The following is a 17,419-nucleotide window of genomic DNA, read 5'->3' as shown; positions in this document are numbered from 1 at the left end:
AAAATAATCTAATCCTTTTTAGAGGACAAATTATGTCATGGGAAGATGTTTTTGAAATTCCCCTTCCACCCGAACTTAAAATTTTCTAAAATTCTGCTTTAGAAGCTTTTAAAATATTTCTAAAGTACTAAAAGATAGAGTACTAAAACATCAGAATCGACTTCAGAGGACACGCTATATCACGGGAAGAGGTTTTTCAAATCACCCTTCCCCCCAAACTCAAAATTTTCTAAAATTCTACTTTAGAAGCTTTTAAAATATTTCTAAAGTACTAAAAGATACAGTGCTAAAAACATCAGAATCGACTTCAGAGGACACATTATATCACGAGAAGATGTTTTTGAAATCCCCCCTCCCCCCAAACTCAAAATTTTTCAAAATTCTACTTTAAAAGCTTTTAAAATATTTTAAATATTTCTGAAGCACTAAGACATAGAGAGGTACAGACATCATGACCAAATATCTGAAACTCTGTATGCGTCGTATAGATGTGTTTGAACTCTCTCTTCCACTCACATACAAATTTTTCCTAAGCAAAAATTCTGAAGCTTTTTACTTATTTCTAAAGTACTACGGCCTCGAGTACTAAAAACTGAGTAATTAATATCAGAGGATACAATATATCACAGGAAGAGGTTTTTAAAATCACCCGTCCCCCCAAACTCAAAAGTTTATAAAATTATGCTTTAGGAGCTTTTTAAATATTTCTAAGGCTGTAAGACATAGAGTGCTAAAAACATCAGAATCGACTTCAGAGGACACGTTATATAACGGGACGAGGTTTTTGAAGTTACCCTTCCCCCAGACTCAAAATTTTCTAAAATTCTACTTTAGAAACTTTTAAAATATTTCTAAAGTACTAAAAGATACAATGCTAAAAACATCAGAATTGACTTCAGATGACACATTATATAACGGGAAGATGTTTTTAAAATCCCCCTCCCCCCAAACTCAAAATTTTTCAAAATTCTACTTTAGAAGCTTTTAAAATATTTTAAATATTTCTAAAGCGCTACGACATAGAGTGCTACAGACATCAGAATCAACTTTAGAAGACAATTTTGAAAATTCCCCTTCCCCCCAAACTCAAAATTTTCCAAAATTCTACTTTAGAAGTTTTTTTAAATATTTCTAAAGCGCTAAGACATAGAGCGCTACAAACATCAGAATCGGCTTCAGAGGATAAATTATGTTATGGGAAGATATTTTTGAAATCCCCCTTCCCCCCCAACTCAAAATTTCTGCCAAAGTTAAATTTATGCAACCTGTGACTAAACAAGCGAATCGTTGGTTCAACCATGTAGGCTCAACACTAGGATATTTGCATCAAGGGTAAATGGGTCTTTGGTGGAATAGAGCGCGGAACTGGTAATTCATTCATGGTTTCTGTGCCGGATAGAAGTAGTGCCACGTTGTTGGGAATTATCCAAAACCGAATCCTGCCAGGGACAACAATTATCAGCAACTGTTGGAGGGCCTACGATTGCCTGGCTAGCCAGGGCTATCAGCATTTACGCGTCAACCACAGTATAAATTTTGTTGAGCCTGCAACAGGTGCTCACACACAAAACATCGAAAGACACTGGCGTGACGTTCGAGACAATATACCCAGATATGGCAGAAAAGAAGAACATATGGAAGGATATCTGGCAGAGCACTATTTCAAAAAAAATATTCAATCTCCTCGAGAATGCACCATTTCATGAAATATATATCGGAGCTTTATAACCCCAACTAATTTGTTTTTTATGGGTATTATTTACTAATTAATGTTTAAAACGTTGTAACAGAAAATTTGGCAATTTACGGTATCTAATCCCATTTGCTCTTAAAGCAATTCAAATGTTTTTGTCCAAATAGTTTAGTGCAGCAATCTTCATTCTTGAAGCTACGAGACGTTATTAAAGTGTAAATAGGGAGGGGGAGAGAGGGGGCAGAAGTACATATGTGACTATAGAATAATTGGTACTTGTGCATTATAAATAACCCACCACTATGCACGAAAGAAGTTAATTTTGGTTACTGCTAATGAAATAAAATAGGATGCAAATATGATAGTTTAGAAACAAATTTGGGCTATATATTTGCACATTAGGGGGTGGGGGGTAAATCATAGCATATATTAAATAAGTAACCTAACCCAGGTACCTTTTTCCCTCCCTAAACCCAAAAAAAACAACAGTTTAAATATTGTAAATGCAATAAGAAATCACGTCTGGTTTCCTTGTACAGTCTATAGTGGTGGGTTATTTATAATGCACAAGTACCGAATAATCTATATTCGTTTCGATTATTTTTTTTGGAAACCCCTTAACATTTTGAGTTGGGTAACCACATAAAACATATTCAAATAGCTTAATTCTATAATGTTGAAAAATTTTGCTTTTCTTTTTTACATCCGCAATTTAAAATATGTAAAAAATGTTGGAACTTATATAGAAATTTTCTTTCGAGGGTGCAAAGGTTATCTGAAAGGAGATTTGATCGGGGGAGGAGGGGGAGGGGGGGGGCGGTCGTCAGCAACCTGCTCGCGGTGCCCCTACTTATACTAATCTAAGCTGACCATTTCTTTGCAACGTGTTGCACCAGAATAATACTCTAAAATCTGGTTGATAAATTGCCTGTCTAACAAATTTGTGTGAGTTTCGTAAACGGGGGAAGTAATCCCTAAAAGTAAAAGATTTTAATAAAACTCATACCATCAAATTTGTGGTACTTGGCGAATACCCGCCGGAAAATCCCCCGAAAAATACCTCCCCGCGGAAAATGCCCCCCCACGGGAAATACCCTCACGGAAAATCCCCCCTCCCCCCCCAAAAAATACCCCCGTGGAAAATAAGGCTTTTCAAATCATCAACCAGATTTTAGAGTATGAAGGGGGAATGGGATGAATGGTAAGGGGGATTTCTAAAACTTTGAATGACCTTGAAAAATTCGTGAGTTACAGTAACACAAAACAACTGTGGTCCATATATGGGCACCTTAGGGGGTGGGGGGTAAATCAGCGAATATTTTAACTACGTAACCGAACTCAGACAAATTTGTGAGACAGATAATTAATCAACCGAATATTAAGAGCACTAGTATGGTGAACCATTATCCAACAACATATTCAGCTTAGATTATTATAAGCAGGGGCACAGCCAGCAGGGTGCTGACCACTGCCCTCACCCATCTCTACCTCCCCCGATCAAAAATCCATTCAGCTAACATTTGTATCCTTTCAAAAAATTTGTTATAATTTTTCCTCTTAAGTTAATTATGATATTTGTAGCACTCTATGTCTTATCGCTTTATAAATATTTGAAAACCCTTCTAAAGTAGAATTTTGGAAAATTTTGAGTTTGGGGCAAAGGAGGATTTAAAAAATATCTTCCCATGACATAACTTCTCCTCTGAAGTCGATTCTGATGTTTGTAGCGCTCTATCTATTAGTGCTTTAGAAACATTTTAAAAGCTTCTAAAGTCGATTCTGATGTTTTAGCACTCTATCTATTAGTGCTTTAGAAATATTTTAAAAGCTTCTAAATTAGAATTTTGGAAAATTTTGAGTTTGGGGGGAAGGGGGATTTCAAAAATATCTTCCCATATGATAATTTATCCTCTGAAGTTGATTCTGATGTTTGTAGCGCTCTAAGTCTTAGCGCTTTAGAAATATTTAAAAAACCTTCTAAAGTAGAATTTTGGAAAATTTTGAGTTTGGGGGGAAGGGGGATTTTCAAAACCTCTTCCCGTGATATAACGTGTCCTCTGAAGTCTAAAGTAGCTTCTTAGATGTTTTTGAAGGGAGATTTCAAAAACATCTTCCCATGACATAAATTGTCCTCTAAAGTTGATTCTGATGTCTGTAGCGCTCTTGGGTGATTTCAAAAACCTCTTCCCGTGATATAAGGTGTCCTCTGAAGTTGATTCTGATTTTTTTAGTACTCTATCTTTTAGTACTTTAGAAATATTTTAAAAGCTTCTAAAGTAGAATTTTAGAAAATTTTAAGTTCAGGTGGAAGGGGAATTTCAAAAACATCTTCCCGTGACATAATTTGTCTTCTAAAAAGGATTAGGTTATTTTTACTGATCTCTCTTGTGAAATCCTTTCCTTAATTAATACAGTTTAAATGGTCTTATCGACAGAGTTGTTTGGCATGTGCCTGCTACCCTTAAGGGTAAGGGTGCCTGATAAGGCAAGTGTGACATCACAACAAACCTGGTTTGATATACCATAAAGAAAGTCAGCATGTGGTTGAAAATTAAATGGCTTAGGATTTAAATAGGATTTTGGAATATATTTTAATGAACAATGTTAAAAGCAGAAGTTGTGTTATGTAAGCAGTGATTTATATTTATGATAGTAATAGGCCTATAGGATGAAATATGATTTAAAAACAACTAGTAATTTGCAGTAATTTACTCTTATATAGAGGGGGGGGATGAGTGGAGGTGGGTACTTCAAAGTACCTTCCCGGGACAAACCTTAGCATGTACATCCATCCCTGAAAGTTTCATTTTCCTAACCCAACTCCTTTCCAAGATAGTCAAAAGTAACTAAAGTAGAATTTTACCGCCTAAGAAAAATAGTAGGCTATAAAAAGCTATCTGATCAACCACAGACTACATAAAGTCAATACTGTACTGCTCAAAATTTTCTAGGTGATTTACATTATATTCTGAAAGTTTGAAAGGAGAGATCCTTTGCAAAGTATTCTTCTGCTTCTTCATATATTTTAACATATCTAAATTCTCTGCTTTTTCAATGATATGTTTGTTCAATACAACAAAAATTTAAATAAGCAGATGCGTAACAGAAGAAGAATCGGAATACTTTACAAGCAAAAGGAATTCCACAGTTAAAGACTTTGGTAGGCCTAGGTATTCTTTTGCTAGTAAGGGTCTTTTTGGGAATAAAATCTACTAGAAATGAATTTTGAAGCAACAACAGTCACCACTCTTCTGAAGGAAACATCTTAATAAAACTGGCCTAGCATGCTTACTATTAGGCCTTGATTAGCCTACCTATTTTATCCTCTTTGCAAATACCATGGTTGCTTTCTGACAATCGCCCTCCCTCAAATGGTCTTAGAGCTTTTAGGATGTATATAAAACTAAAAAGTAAAGAGATTCTTACTTTAAAACAGGCTATGCAACCTCTTTCTAGCCTATTAGGCCTAATCAGAGTAGGCTATCATATATCCTTCCATTGTTAGCCTACCCATTTTTAAAATCATCAGTATAATTCTCAATGAGCTACTTTTCACTGTCTTGGAAATTGGTTATGTTAGACAAATGGGTAAATTTCTAATGGATTGTATAATTTTGCTAGGCTAAGATGAAAGTGAAAGCATCATTTTATGTTCATTCATAATTCAAGAATTGCTTCTGGGCATAGGTGTAGGAAGGGGGGGCAGTTGTCCCCCCCCCCCTAGACCTTCAAATTTACATTAGATATGGCTGAAAAAGCAGATGGTTGGGAAAAAGCAGTTGATAAAACTCCATCACACTATCAACTGCCCACCCCCCCTAGACAATATGCTGCCTAATGCTGCCTATGCCCATTCTTCTGGGCTAATTGCATCTTGAGCCCTTAAAGGGGTCTCAAAGGTATTTTATATGAATTATGAAAGAGCATAAAAAAGCATCAAATGATGTTTGAACTTTCAGGGATGAACTTTCATCCTGAAAGTTCATCCCTGAAGGGATGTGGTGAAAGTGATCACAGGCTAAAGTATGTCCCAGGAATGTATTTTGAAGTACCTACCTCCACTACTCCTCTCTTTAGAGGGTCTGAAATTTTCCTACATGACAGGTTACTGGTTGAAATTTTGACAAAACAACATTTTACCTTAATTTTCAGTTATCAGTTTCTTTTTCTCTGGCTTTAGATCTGAAATTGTAATTCCTGTTATGTGAGTAGAATTTTAAGCCATATTAATACTTTTTTCACAAATTAAGAAATGTATTTGCATATGTTTAAAACCTTATAAATTGGGATTGAGCAAAGTTGTGAAGCTGAAAACAATTTTGTTGTACTTCCTTCAAGCAGAAGATCTATTTTGCATGGTTTTACTTTTATAATACACAGATTTTTAAAGGTCAGGGCCCTCTAGAGAGAGAAGGAGTGGAGGTAGCTACTTCAAAGTACCTTCCAAGGACATACTTTAGACTGTAGACCCATACCTGAAAATGTCCTAACCTAGCCCCTTTCCAAGATAGTCAAAAGTAGCTAAAGTAGAAGTAAAAGTAGCTAAAGTACTGAAAACTTTTTTACATGCTGACCAATGGTCTGCATTGTGCAGGTACCAATTTCCTGATTCATTGCTTTTGGCTGGGAGTGCAATGCAAGATTAGGGGCAAACCATCTGATGCTTCCCATGTTTTTCCCCCATATTTCTCTCGGTGCCCATTTAGAGCTGGGTCAACTCTGGCTGAGCTTACAGAGTCACACCATCAACCCCATCCCAAGCCAAATAGCCAGCAACACCAGGACTTGAAACTCTGACCTCAGGGGTTCAAGTCCAGAGCACTAACCACTTGGCTGGGATGGCTCAAAGTCTATAGCCCACTGCATTTTTACCATGAACTTTCCCCCCCTCCCACCCCCTAATGCGCAAATATAGACCTTGAATTGTTGACAGCAGTTTTGAACCACAAAATTCAGCGCTATTTTTGTTGACAACATTCAAAAACCCACAGTTGAATTGAAACATTAGGAAAATGGTATATATTTGAGTTGCCTAATAAACCACTTTTCAATAACTTAACTAGTGTTGATGACCTCTTTGTTTGCTTACAAAAATGAAATAGCTTTGGCGGCCCTTAAGGGCTCAAGATGCAATTAGCCCCAGAAGTGATTCTTGAATTATGAAAGAGCATGAAACAACATTTTCACTTTCATCTTAGCTAAATTATGTGACCCATTAAAAATTTGCCAAAAAATGAAACTTATAGGGATTAATCTACAGACTACCCAAAACTTAGCTCAGTCCCAATATATGGTAAATATGGAGCAGCTCATATAATTGACCTATAAATAAAGTGAGCATGCCATTTGATGCTATTTGTTATGCTTTTTCTGAATATAATAATCACTTTTCTTGCAAATTCAATTTTAAACCCTTTTAGGACCCTTGAAAATAATAGTTTCTTTCTATAGTTTTTGGATATAAAAATGGGTTAAAACATTTGTTTCAAATCTACTATTTCATTATAAATCCATTTTGTAAAAGTTGTATAATTCACAAACTTTGATTTGTCAAGGTTAAGTTGAATTGAAAAAAAAATCAAAACAATTCTGCCATGTTTACTTCTTATTCTGTTAGACTTTGGAACTGGACAAATACTATGGTGAAAGTGCCTACAATTTTGTCAATTTAAAAGATTTTTGTAGAGGCCCTGTGGCCTATTTGTTTTGCATTATATTATTATTATTAAAACAATTTGGCCATGTTTACTTCTTATTCTGTTAGACCATTTAAAAACTGCCATTTTGCCTATAGGGTAAAAGACCTCTTTTTGGGAAACACCACTTTTCTTTGGCATTCCAGAAAAATAGAGATGGGTTTTTGGACCACCCCTATTTTACTAAAACATGATACAAAATGAGGGTAGTAGCAAGAGTCCTGCCTTCTTGGTGAAAGTTTCACCTATGATTTGTCAGTATAAATTAAAAATGTGGTATCTGTTTTGATAAGCAATTGGAAAGAAAAATTATATTTAAGATTTATGGAATAGATATCAAGCAATAAAAGTTACAGTTTTAGAAACAGAAGAAAATCAGCTTTCTGTTAATGTGTGAATATAACTGAAACACTGAAGGATATATACATCAAAATAGGATATTTGGTATTTCCAAAAAGAGGTCCTTGTAGGTAAGTCAATAACCAATAATTTTAAGTGTTTGATCTTAAATAATTTTAATTATAACTATATTGATGCATAGCTTAGATTTTTAGTTATTCATTGATATGTGCGATTCTTTTCAATTTCTCTTTGGTAACAAGGCATGAGGTTTTATTTTTACATAATTTTGTTTTTACCATGTGTTGAAAAATATAAAGCCAACAGAATAAACTGCAGATGGAAAAATTGGAGAAATTGTTTTGAATTTTTTATCCAACTTAATTATGAAAGATCAATGCTTTTATATTATATAACTTTAACAAAATTGATTTTATAATGAAATAGTAAGTTTGAATCCAATGTTTTAACCCTTTTCCTTTTTATACCCAAAAACTATAGAAAGAAATTATCATATTCAAGGGTCAAAAAGGGGTTAAAATTGAATTTGCAAGAAAAGCAATTGTTCTATTCAGAAAGAGCATAAAAATGGCACCAAATAGTATGTTCACTTTATTTATAGGTCAATTATATGAGCTGCTCCATATTTACCCAATTTATGATGTTTCAATGACCTGCAAATACATTTCCTAAACTTAGAAGAAAAAAACCCATTGATATGGCTGAAAATTTTAGGCATATAACAGAAATTGTATTTTCAAAACTAAAACCAGAGAAAAGGAAACAGAAATCTGAAAATTGAGGTAGGCCTATAATGTTCCCAGAGTTTGTTTTTGCCCTGGATTCATTGCTGAAAGTTTTATTTTCCTAACCTAATCACTTTCCAAGATAGCAAAAAGTAGCTCTTCTAGAATTTTACCAGAAGCACTACAAAATTCTGAAAACAACTTAAAAAAGATCCTAAGATACTTACTTAACCTATATCAATCCCAAAAGGAGACCAAGTGGGGGTAAAGTTGCTGCATTTATTTTTTCTGTTTAATCAACATCCAATCCTCAGTCAATAAGCTGTTTGTTTGTAAAACCTTGGTTTTACTTTGAGCTTATAAATTGTTCTTTGAAATGCCACCCAACGATCATTCAACTGTTGTTTTCAGAATGATGAACAGGGCTCCATATGCCATTCCACTACTTTAGTTTACTTTTGACTGCCAAGTTTTAAAATCACAAAACATGCACAGTAAAATCCTTCTTTATCTAAAGAATAAACTTTTCAGAAGTATATTTTTCAAACATTTCTGCTGCTTTGTTTGCTATTTTCAAAGTTTTTTTTTTCCAAAAAAATATAAATGCTCATTGCTTCAGACCATTTTTGATAAATAGTTGACATGATTTGGATTTTAACAGCACATGCTTGTCATCTCTTCCTCCCACCAGTGAAAATGTAGCAATAACACCCTTGTTTCTAATAGGATAGAGGTGAAAGTGGTGAAATGTGTTAAATTTCACTTTGATTTCGTACAGACTTTGCTTAATAGTTTATGAAGGAAACTAACTTTTTTTTCAGTGGTAATTAGGCAATTCCATAAATTCTATAAGGTTCACTCCCTCCCTTCTAATAAAGACAGGCTTGACATTCTAGAGTAAAATCCCTTTCTCTATGCTAAGTAAGTGATGTAAGTTTTAGGGGGAGGTGCATCCTGTCACATTTACCCCAGGCCACAAAAGGCTAGCTTAACTATGAAGCAGTTTTTGACATTGATTCAACTCAAATTCTTTACTGTTTAAGCAGGGGTCTCAATTTGCTATGGAGCTTGGCTGTGATATGCCCTCACAGGCCTTTGCTTGCCCCTACCTTATTCTGACATTCAGAAGCCATCTTGAAACAAGAAAATTACAATGGAAAGAGATAATTCTTCATGCTAAAATAGAATATTTTTTTGGCCACCAGCAGTAAGCTCCAAACATAACTAAGAGATTCTTGATGTGACATTATCTGCTGCAGCTTCCAGCTGGAATTTATTGCAGTCACTTTTTTTCTCTAGCAACTCTAATCCTTGTCTTTCTGCATCTAGAAGTAATGTTGTCAAAGTTCTATCTGGCTGAGGAGCTCTTATAAGATGTATTTTCAGTGTAGAATGGCAAAATAAAACACAATATAAGAGTAAAACAAAGAATATCTTAGTTGATCTAAAAACAATGGATGGCAAAAACAAACGCAGCTAGTGTACAGTTAGGGCTGTTGAGAAGGAAACATCATTAAATTTTGAAAGGAAATTAAAATATTCCTAAAATGCTTACTTACATCATTCCTAAATGCACTTCACCTCCCCCCCAACCCCACCTTAAATTGCATTGACAAGTAAGATAAGGGATTGTTGAACCTCCTGTACACTCTTGCTGTAGTGTGAACTTCATCTAAGTTAGCCAGTATCCAGAGTCAGCTTCCATTCTCCATTCCTCCAGTCCCAGTCAATGCCCTTTTTGAATGATTCAGCAGCCTTGGATTGAACAGTGGCATTTGAGAGACTATTCCATAGTGGCGCAGATCAAACAGTGTAGAAGTTCTGATGCACACATCACTGGCTTATGGGAACCTATAATTTCTGGTTGTGTCCCCTGGTGGAACTGTTCTTCTTCTTCTATTTAACAGCAGGCGGGCTTTTCAGTAAAACTATTTAGCCCTTTTCCTTTTGCTTCACTCTGTGGGCTACAGAGCTACTGGCTTGATTGCCTCATATTTATTAGATATATTCAGATATCTTTCAGCAGATTTTTCGACTCTAGGAGTTCAAATATAAGATGATAGATGTCAATTTCTATGCTCTGTGTGCAGGTATAGTTGGCTAGGCTCTTGGCTGATAGTTGGATTTTGTGGTGTTTGAAGTATTTTAACAGTTTACAAAGCAAGGTATGTTGTGCAGACGTCAGCATATTACATTCGAATAGGCAATGGTCAATTGTTTCATTATTCATATTACAATGCCTGAAAAGAGGGGACAGGGGAATTGAACCACTTGAATTAGAAAGCTTAAATGAGAATGCAAGGAAATTTAGTCCATTTGTTTTAGAACAAATTCTATGATAAATTTTAGAAAGATACTTATTTGGAAAAGGAGAAAGGATAGGATTGGTCTTATTGAAAGTAACATCTGATAGCCTCCATTGGTAAATATCTCTAATTGGGATTGGTCTCCCACTTGACTGGTCAATATTTATAGCATTTTTTGCTATTTCATCAACCTGATGATTACCACTTATGCCAGAGTGGCTAGGAATGTACTGAAAGTAAGTTTTTATGCCACTTGAAGCAAGATTATCAATAATACTGAGACAATAATAAGTGTCAATGTCCAACATATATTGAGGAGCTGAGGCCAGCAACTCAAGGCTTGATAAAGAGTCGGAAAAGATGATAATATTATTCGAATTTTCAATCAAAGGTTGGTTTTGCTTCAGGTGTTCTAATGCCATGATTATGGCATTTAATTCAGTAGACATCATAGATAAATTATTAAATAATCTCACCCATTGAAATTTTCAGGTGAGGAAGGAAAACACCACTTGCAACCTTCTCATTCATTTTTGACCCATCAACAAATATTTGGAAGTGATTTTTATAGGTAATTGTATTAAGTTCTGCAAATTTTTTCTGGACAAAAGTGATGGGGGTTAAATCTTTATTCCATTTTGAAAATTCAGTGTTTATTATAGGAGATGACCAATTCTATGGAGGGGAATGGGGGAAAGTAGGTGCAATAGACTTTGCTGGCACAGGGAACTTTTTTTGAGTATTGGCATACTCATCTGCAATACCTCTATACGTTGCTGGATTTCTTAACCAATTATGTAATCTGTGTGAGCTATTTAATTAAATTTTTTTAAGATGTTTTATAAAGAGAAAGCTACGTCTCTCTCTTATTGTTGGTAATCCACTCTCCATAAGCAGAAACTTGGTGCTTGTGGGTTTCCTAAGACAAAATATGAGACGTATTATATCATTTTGTGTTGTTTCATTTTTTTGCATCTGGGTCTTTGCACATGCACCATAGACGATGAGCCCATAGTCAATATGGGGTGTTATGTTTAATTTCTAAAACTGGGGTAAGGTTTTCTCTTTGTAGCCGCAAAGCGTGAAAAGAATTCTCTTTGGTATATTAGCTTTCTAATTGCATTTTTTTATTATGTTTGAAATTTAGAGGTGGAAATTATGTTTTTGATCAAGCATGAGACTTAGGTAATTAATATTATTATCTTCTGGAATAGTTTTTTTTATTTAGAGTTAGTTTTGCATTAATATGGTTTTGCTTCAGGTGAAATTGGATTATTTTTGACTTGGTGGGTGCAATGGGTAAATCTGAATGTTGAGAGAATTTTTCAAACTGGAAAAGTGACTTTTGCAGATTTGACTGTGCTATCTGAAAGGTGTTGCCAGATGACCATAGCACCAGATCATCAGCATATTGTAGATTTGTTTGGGGTAGGTTCATGTCCCAGAGATATAGGGCAAATAGGAGGCAACTGAAGACTGCTCCCTGAGGTAGGCCTTTGGATATTGTCTTTTGGGGTGAAGAGGCTGAACCAACACAAACAATGAAACTTTGCACTTCTATGAAGGATTTCATAAAAGATACTAGCTTAGGGGGTACTCCAAGGTTTGCAAGTTTATTTAAAAGGATTTGGTGGTTCACATTGTCCTATGCCCCTTCAAAATCTAGGAAAGCTGCCACTATGATATTATTTTTTGAGAAAGATTCATTTATTGCATTTGTTAGCAAAATGAAAGTATCTGTTCAAGAGTGGTATTTCCTGAATCCAGTTTGAGTGTGTGGGATCATATTATTTTTTTTAACAAACCAGAGGAGTCTGTGATCAATCCTTTTCTCCATTATTTTCCCCATCACAGGTGTAATCATTATGGGCCTATAAGACTCAGGGTTATCTTTTGGTTTATTTTTCTTTAGGATTGGTAGAAGGGACGAAAATTTCCATATATTGGGGAACCTAGAAGATGCCCAAGCGTGATTATAACAATTTAGCAGTTCTTGTTTGTATGAAGGTGTGAGATTCTTTATCCATGTAGGGTGTATATTGTCATAGCTGCTTCTAGTTTTGGTCCTAATCTGATGTATTGCATTATTCAATTCCTGGATTGAAAATGGATTGGTTATGTACTCGGATCCTGGGCTTGGTTTGTAACTTGTGTTCATGGGAATTATGGAAAGTTTGCTTTGATTATTTGATGTTATCTTATTAACAAAAAGAGTTGTAAATAGGTTAGCTTTTCCATTATCATTGTCATAATGGGTATTATTATGTATAAGCTCATACAGGAGTGGGTTGGGGGAAGTCTTTTTCCCACAGATGTGTCTTATGAATTTATGTATAAATGGCTCATGCGTTTCTCTGGAGAGATTATTTGCAAAATTATTCCAGTATTTATATTTAGCATCTATTATAGTCCTTTTTAAATTAGATTCTGCTTGTAATTTTTTTAAATATGTAGTAGGTGATGGTTTTCTTATGAATTCCGTCCTAGCTGCCTTTTTTATCCTCCATTTATTTAGGCACTCATTTGTCCACCATGCTTTAGGAATTTGTTTAGGGAATGTTTTCTTAGGTGTTGTCTTGGGGATAGCATGATTAGCTGTATTTATTAGTAAAGATGTCAAGGCTTCAGCATGTGTGTCAACTGTTGTGTTAGAAATGCATGAACTTTGGGTGAAACTTGTAATTTCATCATTTAGCTTTTTTTGGAACATAGACCAATCTGCTTTAGTGTTGATATATTTGGATGTATGAGATAAAGTTTCAGCAGGTTCATTTAGAGAGCAAACTATAGCAAAGTGGTCAGTACATAGACTATCAATTTTATTTATGTAAATTTTGTTCAGAAAATTTTATGACACAATTTGAAGGTCAATTGTGGAGAATCTGCCACTTTTGGGGTTGAAATATGGGTTCAGGTTTTGAGGGGTAGCAACAGCTAATTCATTATTATTTAAAGTCATATGCTCAATGAATTTACTAGCTTTATTTGCTGGTTTATTCCCCCACAAAAGGCTGTGGGCATTGAAATCACCACAAATAATGATATTTTTTAACATATTAGAATTATTTATATAATTAAAGAAATCCTTGGCATCTGTAGTTTGGCCATTAGGGTTATAAAAGCTTATTATGTAGGTTTTTAAATTATTCAGCCAAACACTGATACCAATAACATCAACATCATTTGCAAAATCTGGAAAATTGATGCCACAAAATTTTATATTATTATTAACTAATAAAGCTACCCCACTTCCTTTTCTCTCTGAAGATCTATCCTTTCTCAGGATAGTATATCCCGGAGACTTAATTTGTTGATTTTGGGTTAAATGAGTTTCCTGGAGGCAAGCAATATTAATGGAATTATTATTCATAAATGATATTAGTTCATTTAGCTTATTTTCAGTGGGTGATCTTACATTCCATTGGAGTATTGATATATGTTGTGTTGTTGATTTATTCTTCACATGACTGTGTATCAATGTTCAGCTATGTTAAAAGTAAAGCTAAGTCTTTTTTTGCTTGAATGAGCATATCATCAGGGATGTAGATTTTTGCCAATTCTGCAATAATTTTTGTTTTCTGTATTTGATGTATGTTCATGGCCTGAACTGCATTACAGTTTAGAATGAATAAGCATATATTTGGGGATTGCATTTTTGGTTGTGCATCCTGTTTGTTGGTTAAGGGGTTGATTCCTGGTAGTATTTCTGGTTTGTTTCTTCTTGGGAGGGGGGCCAGGCTGACCTCATCTCACCGGACAAGGAGGCTTGTTGGCTTGGTTATTCCTTCTGAAAGTGATTTGAGCTAGGGGGCTTAGAAGATTGTGTTGTATAAGGGGTGCTTGATGCAGGGGGGGCATGTGACTGGGGGGTTTTGGTTGGTTTCATTACAGGCTTTATTTGGTATTGTTGGGCAGCATTTGTTTCCATTGCTGCAAAAGGGTATGGGATGGCCTTCTCTGTTGATATTTGGAGTGTTAGAGCTTTTTTCTTGTATGCAGGGCATAATGATTTATTTGTAGATTCATGTGGGCCTTTGCAATTGATGCATGTAGGCTGAGTGTTGGTGCAAATTGTCAGCTCTTTAGGATGGAAATCTTTACATTTACTACACTCTTGGAGAATTTCATTGCATTTGTTTGTCGTGTGTCCCAGTTTGAAACACTTCTGACACTGAATAGGCTTAGGTTTGTATTCCTTGTGTGGTTTGGTTTGCCCAAATAGGAATAATTTTTCTGTTAGGTTTTCCAAGTTGGGTAACATCCTCAACTGGGATGGTGTTTCCAGCCCTATCTGAGAGGCCTTCTTTTAACTCCTGAGTGGATATCTCTGGGGGAACATTATAAACTACTATTTTTGTTTGTGATTATTTTGGGTTCCAATTAGATGCAATAATTGGGGTATTCAGAAAGGATTTTAGGTTAATTATTGTATCTGCTGATTTCTGATCTTCTACAGCTATTAGCAAAGATCCATCACGGTTAATGTTAAGAGAGAACATTGATTTTAGCAATTTAAAAATTGCAACTCTTATTGCAGTGATCATTTTTATTTCAAAGGGGGTAATGGGAGTAATTTTAAGGTAAATTCCTAAGTTTTTGGAGGGAGGATCTTGGGCAGGGAGAGGGGAAATGCTTTTAATTGGGGATATTTTTTTCCTTTTTCCAGAGCTTCTAGAGAGGACCTCTTGAAACCCATTATCATCATTGTCCTATTCTCCGAATTGGAGCTATCATTAGAACTTTCAGATAATGTGCTTGACCAGCCAGGATGGGTATCTTTCACTATGGAATTTGATTTGTGATCTGGGGGGGCTTTTTTTTTGGAGGACTTCTAAACATTACCATTTGGACAAAGCTTAAACACAATTATAAAACTACAACAAGAAGGGAAAATAGATGATATCAAACCGTCTGCACTATACTATGGGGAGGATAAACACCACAGTATAGCCCTGAGGATGACTTGAGCAGGATAGGTTTGGTACGACTGCTGATTAGAAGCGATAATAATCACAAGAAAATATATTTCGATTTTCTTATAAGGTTGCTTTACTTTGCAAGCCATGCTGACATCTCCTCTTTTTCTTCCTGTGTACCAGTGTAGGGAGTTTTAGGCATTTAAGATGATCCTCATACGATTTTTCTTGCAGGTGAGGTATAGCCTTGGTGACTTGGCACTGAACATTGTCGGGTGCTTTAATATCCATTGTGTACTGGGGATATGCCAAAATCTTACCAAACTCCAAATGAGGGAGGACAAATGCCTTATAGAGTTTCTCCGTCACAGATGGCTTCCTGGTGGTAAACATTCACTTAATGAGCCCAAGGGCCTGGTTTGCTTTGGCAGTTTGAACTTGTATTTGGCTATGAAACTTAGGCCCCTTGTCAATAATAATGCCTAAATCATTTTCTTCTCTTACCACCTGAAATTGGCTGTTCCCAATGGGATACACTTGGCTTCTTTTTTTTTCTTTTTTTTGGGGGGGGTCAAGATGAGGAACTCTACGTTTTGATACAAAGAACTGTACATCCCACTCTTCAGACCATCTTGAAAGTGTGTTGAGATCTTCCTGAACAGTTGAGGGATCTTCATTACATTTGGCTAGACCCAGTGGCTCATTGTCATCAGCATATAACATCAGAACATTCTTTAGGTTTGTTGAGCAGTCATTGATATAAATACTGAATAAAATAGGCCCCAAGATGGTTCCTTGCAGGACACCACTGAGAACTACAGCTGACTCAGAGAAGCTAAGTACCATTTTCAGTATTTATGAGGAACCTCTGTGTTCTATTTGCTAAGAAAGCGTCAATTGAACCTATAAGCTCAGCATGGACTCCATAAGCATTTAGCTTCAGTAACAGGAGGTTGTGTTGCATCTTGTCAAAAGCTTTTGCTTGATCTAGCAGGATGATGTAACAGGAAATTCTCTGTCAAGGAGTTTAGTAACAATATCATAAGACTCAATAAGGTTAGTTTCAATTGAGTGACCTTTGCAAATCCCATTCTGACTTTCGTTGAGTAACTGGCTATTATTTAGATGATTAACTAACTCATCATTTGATATACCTTCCAGAACCTTGCTAACTATGGAAGTAAGGCTGATGGTTCAGTAGTTGCTAGCTAGGTACTTTTCTCATGTCTTGAAAATGGACTTGATAGGGATAGGTTTCTAGTTGCTAAGGAGGACTTTTGATGTCAAGGTCACTTTGAATATCTTAACAATAGGTTCTATTCAAAGCTGGACAGTTTGTTTGAGTAATAATGGCTGAATATTATCTGGCCCAGCAGCTTTATTCTCATCAGGTTTCTTGATCCTTTTGAGGACATTTTCAGTGGTGATAACACTGCAGGAGGTGAATTAGGCAACAACAATGTAGAAAAATTTACAGCAAAGCAATCATTCAACATATAAGCAATATCTTTAGGATTAGTAACCTTTGTACTGTTCTCTTTGTTAAGATGGGAGATACACTGCCTTGAGGGGTTTGCAGAGGAGACATAGTATTAAGTGTTTTTTTTTATAGAAATGATGGGTGTGGGGAGGGGCTGCCCTCAAATCACTTTTGACTCTTAAAAAGAGCACTTGAACTTTCTATTTCAATAAAATATTTAATGCCCAGGGAGTAACTTACAAC

At 35.5% G+C, this 17,419-nt stretch overlaps 2 protein-coding genes across 6 annotated transcripts in view; one reads left to right on the top strand and one right to left on the bottom strand.

Moving 5' to 3' along the window:
• The window catches only part of LOC148948497 (uncharacterized), a 76,025-nt gene extending 71,300 nt beyond the window's left edge, over positions 1 to 4,725 (bottom strand). Inside the window, exon 1 of the mRNA XM_089094945.1 lies at positions 4,628 to 4,725. Within this exon, the coding sequence (XP_088951071.1) occupies positions 4,628 to 4,725 (98 nt within the window). The remainder of the gene's footprint in view (positions 1 to 4,627) is intronic.
• A 14-nt stretch (positions 4,726 to 4,739) lies between these two features.
• Positions 4,740 to 17,419, top strand: part of LOC148948496 (uncharacterized) — a 46,088-nt gene continuing 33,408 nt past the window's right edge. Inside the window, exon 1 of one of the 5 annotated variants that reach the window (XM_089094421.1) lies at positions 4,740 to 4,853. The gene's annotated coding sequence lies outside the window, so the exon portion shown is untranslated. Of the gene's footprint in view, positions 4,864 to 5,084; positions 5,104 to 11,301; positions 11,352 to 15,952; positions 16,082 to 17,419 lie in introns of those variants that run through there. The other 4 variants (XM_089094423.1, XM_089094426.1, XM_089094425.1 and 1 more) reach the window with 4 other exon arrangements.

Source organism: Artemia sp. Qi Xiang Cuo, chromosome 9 (assembly GCF_049724085.1).
Source record: "Artemia sp. Qi Xiang Cuo chromosome 9, ASM4972408v1, whole genome shotgun sequence".
Classification (NCBI taxonomy): Eukaryota; Metazoa; Arthropoda; class Branchiopoda; order Anostraca; family Artemiidae; genus Artemia; species Artemia sp. Qi Xiang Cuo.
The sequence above is the reverse complement of the archived record's forward strand: the minus strand, read 5'-3'. Positions and strand labels throughout refer to the sequence as shown.